The sequence below is a fragment of the Alosa pseudoharengus genome, unplaced genomic scaffold, assembly GCF_046254945.1.
Source record: "Alosa pseudoharengus isolate Yale_2024_CS ecotype anadromous, Long Island Sound unplaced genomic scaffold, YU_APseudo_1.1 YU_APseudo_1.1_scf_3, whole genome shotgun sequence".
Lineage (NCBI taxonomy): Eukaryota > Metazoa > Chordata > Actinopteri > Clupeiformes > Clupeidae > Alosa > Alosa pseudoharengus.
In genome coordinates this window covers 16,007,049-16,020,676 of record NW_027468718.1, presented here as the reverse complement: position 1 = coordinate 16,020,676, position 13,628 = coordinate 16,007,049, and the positions used below count along the sequence as shown (strand labels likewise).

General features: G+C 46.3%; 1 protein-coding gene across 3 annotated transcripts in view; it reads left to right on the top strand.

The window, feature by feature from the left end:
• The first annotated feature begins 312 nt into the window (after nucleotides 1-312).
• The window catches only part of ppp2r3b (protein phosphatase 2, regulatory subunit B'', beta), a 25,475-nt gene continuing 12,159 nt past the window's right edge, over nucleotides 313-13,628 (top strand). The window contains exons 1-2 of one of the 3 annotated variants that reach the window (XM_076263378.1): nucleotides 313-407; nucleotides 1,272-1,654. In XM_076263378.1, the coding sequence (XP_076119493.1) occupies nucleotides 1,307-1,654 (348 nt within the window). In that variant the 5' untranslated portion in view covers nucleotides 313-407; nucleotides 1,272-1,306. Of the gene's footprint in view, nucleotides 408-1,271; nucleotides 1,655-8,331; nucleotides 8,960-13,233; nucleotides 13,303-13,628 lie in introns of those variants that run through there. The other 2 variants (XM_076263379.1, XM_076263380.1) reach the window with 2 other exon arrangements.

Here is a 13,628-nt window from a genome sequence, read left to right as displayed (position 1 = left end):
AACTAACTTTCAAAACTGGTTGATGATTTAATTATTGTAAAAAATAAGTTAGGCCTACGTGTTAAGTTGTTATGTAATATCTAAACTCTACTCTTGCTGAATGTAAAATATGCTATTGATGACTAATATTTTAGGTAGGCCAGGCAGTATTGATTTGGCAGTATACCCTAGGGAGCTAAAGTGTCGGAACCAGAGCGGTAGATATGGCTCTGGTCGGAACCATAGACTGTAAAGGGTCGGAACCCCCGCGTCATATCCTATTCTCGCGATAAAAGTGTTTCCCGGTAACCTGGGGAAACGAGAATTCGAATTCAAAGCGAACCCCGGTGAAGAAATGAGTACAAAAATGACATAGAAGCTAAGTTAGCATTTGCGAGTTACAAAAAAACTCTTGGAAACTGTGAAATGTAAGTTATACTGCCGATACGAGCATTTTTTCATCCTTGTTATTTATTTAAATGCATGCTTACCTTTGTCGTTTCACATTTCTGCTTGCTAATAGCCATCTGATTAAACTAGCCTAGCTTCCCACTGAACAGCGTTATTGAGCCAGCTAACTTGGCCTAGCGTGTGTGTCTCTTTGATAGGCACCCATTTGCTTGCAGCAACTGTAAACAAAACTGCATTTCTACATGCTTAACATTGCATACGAATGCTTCGATGGTTGACTTTAAGTTGACTAACGTTAACGGTACCGGGAAGACGTTTGTGAATCTCTGATGTTAACGTAAGTTGGTTCGTCTGTTTCACTGGCTTCATAACTTATGCTAGGGTTGGCTAACGTTAGTGAGTGGATACCATTTTCACATTGATTAAAGTTGAGTGGCGTTTATCCCATAAAAGGAAGCGTTAACTCACCCGAACATATCCCGAACAAATCCCAGACATAACGTTAACGTGTATCAAAACAGAGACCGAGGCATTCTTAGTGTGTAGAAGGTGCCCTTTTGTAAGGATCATATGATGTACGTCCTTCAAACTAGTTAATATTCTCATCAATTAACAAAACAAGTTAATGTATGGCTAACCTTAATTGTGAGGGCAAATTATTCTGCTGTTTTATACGTCAAAGAAGGTTAAATAATTCATAAATTAACTACAGTGATAAGCAAGTGACTCGCGAGAGAGCCCTCCATCCTCACCTCTGCGTAAAGTGTCAAACTTTGTCATTGAAGTTTAGTATGAAATATCATTGTATTACGTTTGCAATGAACTAGCTGTAACGTTATGTTGATTTGCTCTTGCTTATTCCATGCTACATCTGCCTGCAGATTACCTTGCTGAGTGCCTTATAAAAAAAGAAGACATGCCATCACCACAAGTCTTACAGCCCGTCCTCAAAATGAAAGTGGATGAACTCTTCCTGAATTGGTTGAGTGAGTCCAACACTCAGGTGGTCCTGAAGGAATACCTCTGGAAGATCAAGAATGGAGACAAGATCGAACTTGGCTCAGGGGACGGCAAAGACAATAGTACCTCCTTGTTAAGTGAGAATGGCCACTCACCTATCAATAAGGGCACACCTGACAGGACTTCAACACATGGCTGTACTGCATCCAACCCTCCATCTTCGACGTTGCCTTCTGCCAGTGGAGGTCTTGCCCGTGCGGGGTCCAGTGCAAGGGCTCCGCGACGCTCTGTCAGCACCAAGAAGGTAGGGGCTGCTTGTCTCTTATTGAGTGAGTGCGTGTGCATGGGCTCAGTTACAGAGGGACAACTATTCCTGATTATGTTTGGAGAAAAACCTCTGTGCTTTTAGTCAGTAAGCAATGGCCCACCCCACTGTATGTAACAGGTCTTACTAGTAAGCAGATTTTTTTTTATCCAAAATATTGCCCCATATATTATATGTACATACATCCTCACATCCATCAATCTTAGCAGCCTGCAGCCATGGTTAGATTTTGTTGCTTTGCAGGCAGGGTCTCTGCCCTGCTAGGTTTCCTAGCTCCGTGCCAGAGCAACGGGTGAGAGAGTGCACATCCACTTCATCCCCCTTAATGATGTTCCCTTTGATAAAGGCATCGCATCTAAGCACATTTTTTATTTAGCCAGTAGTTGGACACTTGTATCCAAATGTATTATACTCAGGCCTACATGTAAGTTACTCCCTGAATCACATCATGCATTTCAGTCATGCAGTATGAAATGGAACTGTTCAATGTCTAGTCAACAACATCCTTTACATCCTTGTAAGGGAATATCCTCTATTTGTTGTCACTGTGAGATGGCTTTATTTTGTATTGGCATTTCGGTTCTGCTGACCTTAAAAAGTCTGTGAATGTAGCCTATTTAAAAAGGTAAGTCCACTGTGACTGGAATAAAGGGAGGGATGATGATTTCTGATCCACCTTTAGGCCCTGTGTGTCTGTGTCTGTGTCTGTGTTCGTGTCTGTATCTGTGTGTGCGCGCGCTTGTGCCCTCCCTGACCTCCTTGCCAGCATTGGCTGAATGTCCAGTACTAGAACCATTAAAAGAGCAGTGCGCCCTGAAGGGATCAGACAGTGGACAAAGCTTTCGATCAGTGTGATTTTGGGGGTTGCAATATGGCTGAAAGGCTAGGCCTATGTGTTAAACATGCATGACCATGTTTATTTCAGCATGTCCAGCAACAGCATGAGCCTGTTATGAGATGCCTATTTATGAATAGTCTATTTGTCAATATATTCTGCCTAGGCCTTATATGACCACAGTGCTTTTGAAAATAATATGAAAACACTCAAGGTCGGAAAAGGCTGAGCTCTGTCTTGCCATGATCAAGTTAAAGGGCCAGAGATATGTCTCTCATCTCCTTTCCCCTGTCTTACCACAAGAGGATGCTGAGTGGCCTTGCCAGCCGAAAGCGTGGATCCAGTGTCCACCTCAGACACAGGATAATGGAGCCGGCATGTCTGTCTGTCTTTGTGTGTGTGTGTGTGTGTGTGTGTGTGTGTGTGTGTGTGCGCGCGCCTGTGCCTGCTTGTTGTGTTACTCTGCTGAAATACTTTCCATGTGTTCCACCCAGCCCCACCCCACCCCACCCGACACTGGGCACGGAGTGAGCGGCGCAGGCTCTGTGATCCTGTCAGGCAGTGGAATGATAATGGGCCGCTCCCACCGTTGGTGGTCATCCATGTGGGGTGGGTCTCCAAGGGGGATTGTAGCGTCTCTGTGTCTTTACCACATTGGGCATTGTTTAGATTATAGAACCCCTGTGAGCTGGATAAACGACATGAATTACAATGTCCATCAGAGAAATCAGTCGTTGCAGAAAGCTACTGCCGTTTGGGGATGGATAATAATAATGACTTTGTTTTACATTTTGTTATAAACTTGCCTGTGTGTCTGTAGACACTACTTTGTGCATGTAGGACTTTACATACTAAATCTGAAGAGATTCTATAGCAGCACTTAACACTCGGCAATGAGAGCGATAAGAAACAGATTATAGATCGGAGTGTCTGCAGCCTTACGACAGTGAGACTTCAAGACAGCTGACGCACCCTGCGTCGGCCCGCTTGGTCGCATGTCAATGAGACAAGCAGTCAGTCTGAGCCAACCAGGCTGTCTTTGTGAAGAGACTGCCAAATCCCCTTTCCCTTAGTAATTCCTGATATGATTCCCTTAGTCATCTTAAGCCTGTCAATTCATTTGCATGGGGCGTTTTGAATGTTTTAGGGTATGTTTAGCTTTGTTGTAGGCATTCACTCAGCTCAAATGGTTCAGCATGTGACGAGTTTGATAGCAGTTGTGGTGTTCTCTTTTTCATTACCCATATAGCCTAGTGGAAGGAAGTGAGACAAGATCGAACTTTTTTTTTTTTTAATCTAAATGCAGCCCAGTTGTCAACCAGAACAAACACAAATAAACATCTCCCCCATGTCCCCCCTTGAGGAATAGAAACTAGGCCTACCTCTGGGATAACTTGTTTTGATGGCCTGCCCAGGGCGGGCTCGGGTTAGAGGGTCAGGTTGGTGTGGGCAAGGCTACATCACAGCTGGGTAATTTTGGGGGGAGGTGTCAGGTCAGGTCAATGGAGGGTGCAACAGCTGTCTAGAAGCCGAGCTGTTGTGAGCACAGGTGTTGTTGGGCCTGCTAAGTGCGTGACACGTGCTGTGTGAATGTCAGCTTTTATATCGTGGCGCGTGTGTGAATGTCGGCTCTCTTTCTGGCTGCACTACCTCAGATTTGATAAAAGTTTCCCTTGTGTAATATATGTGGTCAAGCAGTGAAGGCAAAGACCAATTTCTGTTCGGAAGATTGGTGGAGCTGGATTGGCATAATGGGTCTCCATAGCCATAAAAAAAGTGGAAAATGGAGGAAGAGGACAGCCTGGTATAATTTTTCAGCTATTGTTTCTGAAGATTTTTTCGATAATGGTCCCACTCCATCCCCCGCAACCCCCTCATCCTTTGAAAGACATCTGCGAGCAATGAATCTCTGTCATAAGCTTTGCCATTTTCTGTACGTCTGCTTAATACGATTTCTCATTGGGAGAGGGGGAAAGAGCTTTGACAGATGTGAAAAGGCTTTGATTTCCGTGTCTAGTTCTTTTCTCAGGCGCTCCGGCGACCTGTTTGGCACTGTTCGGCAGACGGGACAACTGTTGTACATTTCATATTTTCTGGCATGTGACGCAAGCAAGCGTTTGCCCGCAGCTTGTCAGAGAGCATTAAGGGGATTCGGCTCTAGCGTCGAGTCATGCTCTATTTTAAGCAGGGGGGGCAAAGGAATTCCAGAATACAAATGCATTCTTCAAAGGATTAGTTAAAAATTCAATTAACGTCATGCCGAATGCAGCCCGAGACAGCTGCTCCTAACATTGACACAAGACACCGACAAAGATAGCCTTGGTTCCCTTGTGCGGGAATTAGCTACTCAGAAACCCGGCCCCAGCAGCTTCGTGCTGGGTGCTGTGTGCACAGATGCGTCGGCCGTGTAATACAGTGTGAGGGAATGCGGCGCGGTCATACGCTGCTAATTGTCACAATAAGTGGCCGCTGGTCATTGTCTCGATCGCGATTTGATTCTATTTGTGATGGATGGATGTGGGCGTGGTGGGCTAATTTGGAGACTGAGGGCCTGCGAGAATGCTGCCTGTGGCCCATCCCGGTCCCAGTTATTTTTAAAGTCCGTCTGCACAATACTTTCACTCTTAGTGTGAGAATGGACCAGAGATGGAATGATTGCTTTATTGATCTTTTATCGTTTTGGACATTTGTTCTTTCTTTCTTTTTAGCGTGAAGTTACATTTTGTCTTTCCATGTTGCTTGTAAGCAATGGACATTAATCCCACATTATTTAAAGCGCAGGCCATGGTGTGGCCCAGTGATGGAAAATGTCTATTGACCGCCTACATTACGGAGCCTTTTAGTAGCCCATCTTGTACAGATTTCAACATCACATTTGACCTCCAGGGTTGCTTAGCCCTCAGAGGAAAATATGTCTTACTCAGAATGTCCTCACACTACTTCTGGTTTGGCGTTTTCTTTCTAGGATTCAAAGGTTTTATTTGTTAGGTTGTTACTTTTGAAGAAGAAATTAATGCTGACTGCTTAAAATCTTCCCCCAGACTGTGTTTTGTGTTTCTCAAATGCAGAACAACTGTTGTCTGCCCTTTTGGGCCATTCGTGCAACATCTGTGGATTCTGCATAAAGGGTTCCGAAGAAATAAAACACTTATGAATGATTAACTTCCCCTCAGCTCTTTGTCTCAAAAACCTCAGATTTCCTTTCTGTCCTGTCTCAGACTTTCACCCGAAGTTTCCTCTTTTTAAGAAAAAAACATATTCTGTTCATGTCTTATGCTGTTAAATTCCTTCCATAAAGTTCAAAATGACTTGGGGCAGGCTGTTGCTTTGCCAAACAACATGTTCTTCAACTCCGAGTAAGATCGCTCTCCAGCTCGGAGACTGGGAAGGCGTGAAAGGGGATGGTGGGAGCAGAGGTAGTAATGGATCTGGATGCACTCATGATGCTATTGACGTGCTTATGGGAGGGAAGCAACTCATGGTCAAACAGCATTCCTATGTTCAAACAGCATTTCTATGTTTTTCTCCCTAAATTTCTGTGTGTGTTTGTGTGGGACTGCTGTTCTGACATGGCTAGTACAATGTCACCACCTAAACGTGTGTGTGTGTGTCTGTGTGTGTGTGTCTGTCTGTGTGTGTGTGTGTCTGTGTCTGTGTCTGTGTGTGTGTGTGTGTGTGTGTGTGTGTGTGTACTAGCCATGTCAGAGCAACGCACAATGTCACCACCAAAACACTCTACCCTGCCCTGTGTTTGTGTCTGCTCTTCTGACATGGCTAATGTCACAGCGTCAGCCACTGGTCGTTTAGGTCACTCTACCCCATCAGCGTTATGCAATGGGCTCAGGACACAGTAATATACGGAATGTGGCATTTAGTTCCTTCGTGGTGCTTATCTCTCAGTACTGCGGGGCATTTCAGCCACATATCTGAATCATACATGTCTGTTTAGTGCATTACAGACGCCCTGATGTATTTTCCAATTGCGTTGGGGCGGGGGGGGGCTAAAGCATGTCCATTGGCTTGCCCCACTTTGACCCGTGTGTGTGTGTGTGTGTGTGTGTGTGTGTGTGTGTGTGCGGTGGGCTTCGGTGATGGGACGCACAGCTGCTCTATGCAGAGTGGCAGCATTGGCAGAGACAGCTGGCTCGCTGGCACACTCGCTGGCTGGCCCCCTTCTTGCCCACACAGAAAATACCCATGGCCTACCCGTTCAGTCAGCACCAGCCCACCACCATCTCCAAGCCACGCGCTGCACACTGAGCCAACAGTCAGAGTAGGGAGCCGTGTGTGTGTGAAACACTGGTTTGTCGTCATCATGTGGCCCCCCTGTTGTTTATTGGGTGGGTGGGGGGGGGGGCTTTCCCACAAAGCTCAGCAGTGACAGAAAAACAGAATCATCAAATCTCCTGCTGTAAGTTTACTTTGGCCCTCCTGTGGTTTTTGATTTGTGCCGGTACGCACGTTCCATTTGTGCGCTGCATGTTGACCAGTATGTTGGATGATAAAACGGCACATCAGCTGCATGCAGACAGCGTATGGGAAGCACACTCTTTCCTGCTACCGGAGGTCAGGATTGGCCACTGCTGAGTTGAAAAGCATAACAGATCTTGTGATGCGCCCCTAAAGAAAAGAAAAATACAGATAATTCAAAAACACAATATTCTTTATTTCGTTTAGGGTTGTGGCTCATGCTGCAATTTTATTTACATTTATTTATTTATTTATTTATTTATTTATTTATTTTTGCTTAAACGTGAGCACCGGTTTGGCGGCTGTCCAAATCCATTTATGCTCATTAAGCTTGTTTTAAAAACAATAACGGTTGTTTGCAGGTGTATGTGAGGAGAGGGAGGGAGGGGCACCAAAGTAGCTATTGCTAGGGTTTCTTTTGGATCAGCATGTTTACGGGGGAATTGATGTAATTGCTGTCAGTTGAGGAGCGGATGTTTGCCAGCACTAAAGATACCTCTGTTTTCTGCAGCTCCTGTTTCGTGTTTCGTAGTGATGCCCAAACAGTGCATGTTGGGGCTTTTAATAGTCCGAGACTGGTTCAGCCATCATTCTTTGAATTCAACACCTCCCCCACCTCCACCAACACTTACCGACTAAGTCTTGTCAACTATAATAAGATATGGAATGGCTGGAAGCTGCAGCCTTGGAAGGCAAAATAAACAAAGTCCACAAGCGGACTCTCTGTCGGTTTCTTTATCTATTTTTTGCCTTTTTTGAAATACAGCAAGGAAAGCCCTGTTGTTTTGAGAAGACCATATTCAAGTGTATCACTTGCTTACAGTGCGACAAAAGAATGTCTTTAGAGAAAATACCGGAATCAAAGCCTTCATTAAAAATAATATAATAATGATGACAACTCTCCATTACACAGACATGATTTGGGACACAAATAGGAAGGCTTTTCAAGTTGTTTGGACTTAACAGGCTTTTTAAACTAACTGGTAAGTCACACTGTACCGGCACAATTGTTCTTTAGTCTGTAAAATGAGTAGAGAGCAGGCGCTATGGTGATGATCATAATGATGTGGAGGACATGGTCATTAGCGTTCAGCCGTCAAACACGAGGCTCCCAAAACAACAGGTTTGTCTCTTTACATAACCTTCTGCGAGTGCAATGGAATCCAAACTGGAAAAGGCAGACTCATTCCCACCCTCTCTTTTTCCTAGTCACACACACACACAGAAACACCCTCACCCCTATCTCCTCTGTGACTAGTGTGTTAGAGTGTGTGTGTGTGTGTGTGTGTGTGTGTGTGTGTCGGTCGGTGTGTGTATGTGACCTTAGGCAGGCAGGGTGGGATGCATGGAAGGACGGGCAAAGCAGTCTGTGTGAGCATTGCAGGGGGCTCAGGACAGCAGCTGCCAGTCCCTTTCAGCCGCTCCCTCACCCAACTAAGAAGCCTCTTGCCTGCAGTCCGATAAAGGAAAGCAGTGCGTTGAGTAGCTTGGTGTGTGTGTGTCGGTGTGTGTGTGTGTCGGTGTGTGTGCGCGCAGTCACACATGTGTTTATGCTGCATGTGTTGGGACAGTACCACAGTTCACAGAGGAAGATTATCCCGGGCCGGACGGAGGGACTGTTTACAGTAAGCTCTTCTCGCAGCAGCACCCCCTCCTCCTGCTCCTGCTCCTGCTCCTGCACCCTCGCCGTCTGTCGGGGCTTTTAGTTAGCCGTGCGCCTTGGACAGTCACTTGGTCAGTTGAGTAGTAAGCTTGTGCGTGGGTGCCTGTGTGTGTGTGTGTGGTCTCTGGACACTCTTCATCGCCGTTGTCACCGGGAGCATTAGCTGGTGAACAGGAGGAGGAAGATGAGGATGAAGGAGTTGTCTCTACGGCAGGACCCGGACCTGAGGAAGGAGCTGGCCCTGCTGGCCCGCGGCTGCGACTTTGTGCTGCCCTCACGCTTCAAGAAGAGGCTCCGCGCCTTCCAGCAGGGACAGGCAGGTGGTCTCCTAACTTGGCTCGCCATGGTGTGCCTATATGTTTGTGTTTCAGCTAACTTGCACTTAACCACCCCATTCTACTATCTAAAAGCAAGCCTAACCAGTGGTCTGGGGTTGATTGAAATCCTCTGTTTTTTGGGGGTTACTCTGTGTTGTAGTCTTCACTTAAATACCCTCCCCTTCCCTTTTATTCAGTGGGTGGGAGTTGGAGTGGACTTGTTTTTTTTATACATAGGCCTTTAATTATGTATGTATTCATTTATTCCTTCATTCATTTATTTATTTATTTATTTGCTTACTTACTTATGTGTGCTTACCTATTTGTGGGGTTTGCCAGTGTTGGCGTTGTTGAGAGGGGTAGGGCAGGCTGCCCTTGCAACTCTGACCGTCACTGTGGCATTCTTGTGAGTGTGCTGGGATGTCACAAGGATTAGCGACTAGGCTCAGGAGCCTACTAATGTTTAGCATGAAGAGGGAGCAAGCAGGAGTGGAGGGAGAAAGAAAGAGAGAGAGAGAGAGAGAGAGGACGACCGCTAGAGAGGGAATGAGCTATGGGAGAGAGGAGGGGAAACTTCAGATCCCTCTCTCTCTCTCTCTCTCTCCCTCCCTCTCTCTGACAGGAGGTGCGCATTCCCTTTTATAGACATGACTGACGCTGAGAGTCCCAGGCAAAGATTAACAGCATCCCAGCCAGCTCGCTGCCAGCGCTAACACTACACAGAGGCACATCAAAGAGCTGCCCCTAGAAACCCCTAGAAAGGCCCAGAAGCCTTATAAGGACCCCAAGTCACTGTGTGGCTCATTTTCGAGGTGGCTCGTTTTTTTAACTCTGCGTCTCTTCAGTGTTGTCTCTGAGCACGCCTGCCTTTGTCTGTGTTCACCTACAGTATGTGAGTCAGGCTCCTCTTTGACTGGTGATGTGGACAGTAAACAAACTCGTGATTTAAGTTGGTCAAGTGGACGACCACTTGCCACGCTACGATGCGAAAGCTGCTCGCTCACTCACCCACATGCCACCTTTATCAGTCGTCACATCTTCTCCATGGTGTGGCTGCTTGCTTGTTTTATGTGCGCGAGGGTGTGATGTAATTGAGAATATCATGGTGGCTGCTTACTAAATATCACCCAGACAGATTGAGTTGTGAGATTCCCTAGTTGTGTAAACAGTGGCTGACTAGCTGGCATGCGGCGTGGCCCTGTTTCATCACACGGTGCTGTTTTTAGTGCATACACGGGCTGGATGCTTGTGAGACTACAGATGGGCCGCTCATTCCACCGTGAGAGCCAGTAGACTAGAGATGCTAACCTGCTGCCAGTCGCCCAGGGGGGCCGTGTTTGTAGTTCTTTGTTGTATCCAGGCTTGGAATTTCAACATTCTGGGGGCAAGGCCACTTGGCCTTCAGTTGGGCATATTTGGTGGAGGGCACAAAGGCCACATGTCAGGGCACTAAGGCCAACGTTAACTATACAGTAGTAGGCTATAAAAATGATCAAAGTTGTATTTGCAGTAGACCTGCATCACTGTATGAAACATTACAAAAACATGAAATATGACACATTACATATAACTGTAAATTAACTGATCATCTAATATTTACAGATATCTAGGCTATATTTAACATTTATTTGATATTTGGCCTGTTATGAAATCATGTATTGAACAATTTAAGCACAGCTCAGCTTTAAGAAAGTCAAATAGCCTAGATGCATGCTTAGCATTTTGTGATCATTAAGGCTACTTTCACAAACTCTTAGTCAGCTGTCTTCTGATTTACCGATATCTAGGCGACATTTGTAATATTTATTTTGTATTTGGCCCGTTATGAAATAATGTGGAACAATTTAAACAGTGTAAAACTTAAAGCCCAAATTTGGAGACATCCATGTATGTTGAAATTTACTGCAAATTCAAAACAGGATTACTCTGGAACGGCTAACTGTACACCTGCTTTACACCTTTGTGTTCGGTAAGGTCTGCTGTTTATTCTGATGTATGGTTTGTCATGTGTTAAACGAGGGGTTCGTGAAGTATTCCGCCGAGATGAATGGGTAGGGAGATGGACGCAAAACCTTGAGTAGAATTTAAGATTAAATTGAATGATATTATTTACTTTTCTCGCGAACCGTTCATCACAGCATTTAGCGGCTGACATCGTTTAAAAGCTGAGAAATAGCTCTTTCGTGTGATACTTGTGATGTCTGTGTGATGAGTAGGCTACTTCGCAAGTAGTTCAACTGAGAAGAATGGGTGAATTTGGACGCACTTCCTTTCTTGCGCTAACTTTCTCCACTGCGTAATTTGCGCTGTGAATGCTAAGATTGTTTTGACAGGCCATAGGCTAAATATATATCGCTATTAGTAGGACGCAAAGCAGAAAATTGAAAGAAGGGGGCACCAAGGCCACCGTGGCCTGTAAACCTCTGATTTTCAAAGGGCCGTCACGGCAAACGCAAGGGGCTACGACGGCCGTGGCCGCCGTGAAATTCCTACCCTGGTTGTATCCCATTTTCCCTTTCTTTATAGAATTAGGTAATAGTCTCATCATGGGGCCAGACCTTGACGCTACATGGCAAAATTAATGGACATAATCTGAAGTGTGATTTGAAAAGCTGAAAAGCTTTTCAGAAACGGAACAGAAGCAACCCTAAAGCATACAGAGTTTTAATCCAAGACCCTCTCAAACTTCTGCATGGCCTAGCTTGCACTTTAAAGATTTCCGGTGTTCCTCTGAACCCTCTTTTCAGGGACTGGACTAAAAAATGTATGCAGTAATCGCTCCCACCTAAGCTCGTTCCCTATACTATATACCATTTCTATACACATCTAGCAACACAGACATGAGGCCACTGCAGCATAGTTTCTCATGAAACATTCCTAAATCTTTCTCTTTGTTTGGGGGGGGCGGGGGCGGCAATGGAGAGAGGGACAGCAAGCAAGTGGGAGAGAGATGGGGTGGGATCGGCAAATGACCTGGGTCGGACACGTGGACCCGCATATGGTATGGGCCCTGTAACCTGCTGCACCACTGCGCCCCCATTCCCGAATCTTTCTGGAATGATTGTTCTGATACTGTACTCCAAACATGTATTGGGAACGCACCTCCCCCCCCCGGACTCTGGCAAGACCCCTGCAAAGGCCACGCGACACACACAACGGTCGCGTCCAAATCCACGCGGACAAAGCTGTCACTCCCACCCCCACCGTACATCCCAGAGGTCTCATTCTTTCTTCAGTTGCCATGCCACCCCCTGCCCTTACCACCCCGCCCTTGCGTATGGAAAACTGCGTGAGGGTCTCCACCCGTACTCTCCGCGCCGGCCTCCACCCACCCACCTCGCAGCTGCCGCCGCCGCATACTTCTGGTGTTGTGTTACAGCCGCTAGCTGAGCCTCTGAATTAGATTCCACAGATTCAGCCGAGCGCCGGGCATCTCGCAGACCCCGGAGCATAGAGCAGATGCTCCTCCTGCTCGCAGGCCGTTTTACCAGCCATCTTGGCCTTATCGAATGACCGCACGCTGCAGCGCAGCAGGCCTCTTCCACACCAAGCGTAATAAGCTCATTCAATTGCCCACATTTTCCCTGTGCAGAGCAGAATATGGGCAGGTGGGGGTTTTAAAGTCGTGTTGGTATGTGCGTCTTAAAAACGTTGCTGGCACTTTAAGTGAACCGTATCTGCTTTCAAAGTCCTTGCCTGAAGGGTGCTCGCCAGCACTTTGCCACCAGCGGTGGTGCTAAAAGTTTAGGCTAGCGGAGTGAGTTCTCAGTAAGTGGTGTAATTGGTGTCATGCGGTATTTTGAACTTCACACTCAAAGAACCTTTCTCAGCAAGTTATTAAAGTTCATTTAGTGGCACGGAAGAACGGCCAGTGTGTGAGTGAGTGAGCGAGCGAGCATGCTTGTTGCGTGATGGTCAAAGGGATACTGTGTGTGTGTGTGTGAGAGAGAGAGAGAGAGAGCTGTGTTTGTTGTGGTCAAAGAGACATAGTGTCACTGGTTATCTTGTTCCTCTCCAAGCTCCCATGGCCCCTCCCATCCCAAACAGAGACTCTCTTAGACACACACACACACACACACACACACACACACACCATGCACACAAGCCCTATTTGCTCTGGTGTTCTTACCCCATCCGTTTGCTCTGCCGCTGGTTTTTCGGCTGTGGCTTCCTCTCAGAATGCTTACTTAATAACAAGTCCGGTGTGTTTTTGTGGGGGGCGGGGGTGGGGGCTAGGATGGCTTGTTATTTTTTACCCCTGTGGTCTCTGGCACATTTTTTCAAACATAAAGACGACATGGATGACGTCCCTCTGCTGAATGGTCACTTGCATGCCTATCAGGTAGGACAACCATTAAAGCCTGCGTACTTAGTCTGTGTGCGTGGAAGGGGGGTCCTGATGAGGGATGACAGTTTCTGCTTTTTAAGAGGAGCTCCTCTGTCTTCAGGTTAGTGTGCAGACACACAGTAACAGCATTAGGTCATTCAGGATGTTGGGCTTTTAGTTAGGCTACCGCTTTAACGGTCACTGAAAAAGTTGCACTGTAAACATCCAGTTTGTTGAACAGGAAGTGGTTTGGACAGTCCTCCTTTTTAGATGCCTCGCTTGTCTCTAATATGACACTAATAATATGCTACCAGAGGTTGATTCCGCATCGTCACAGAAAG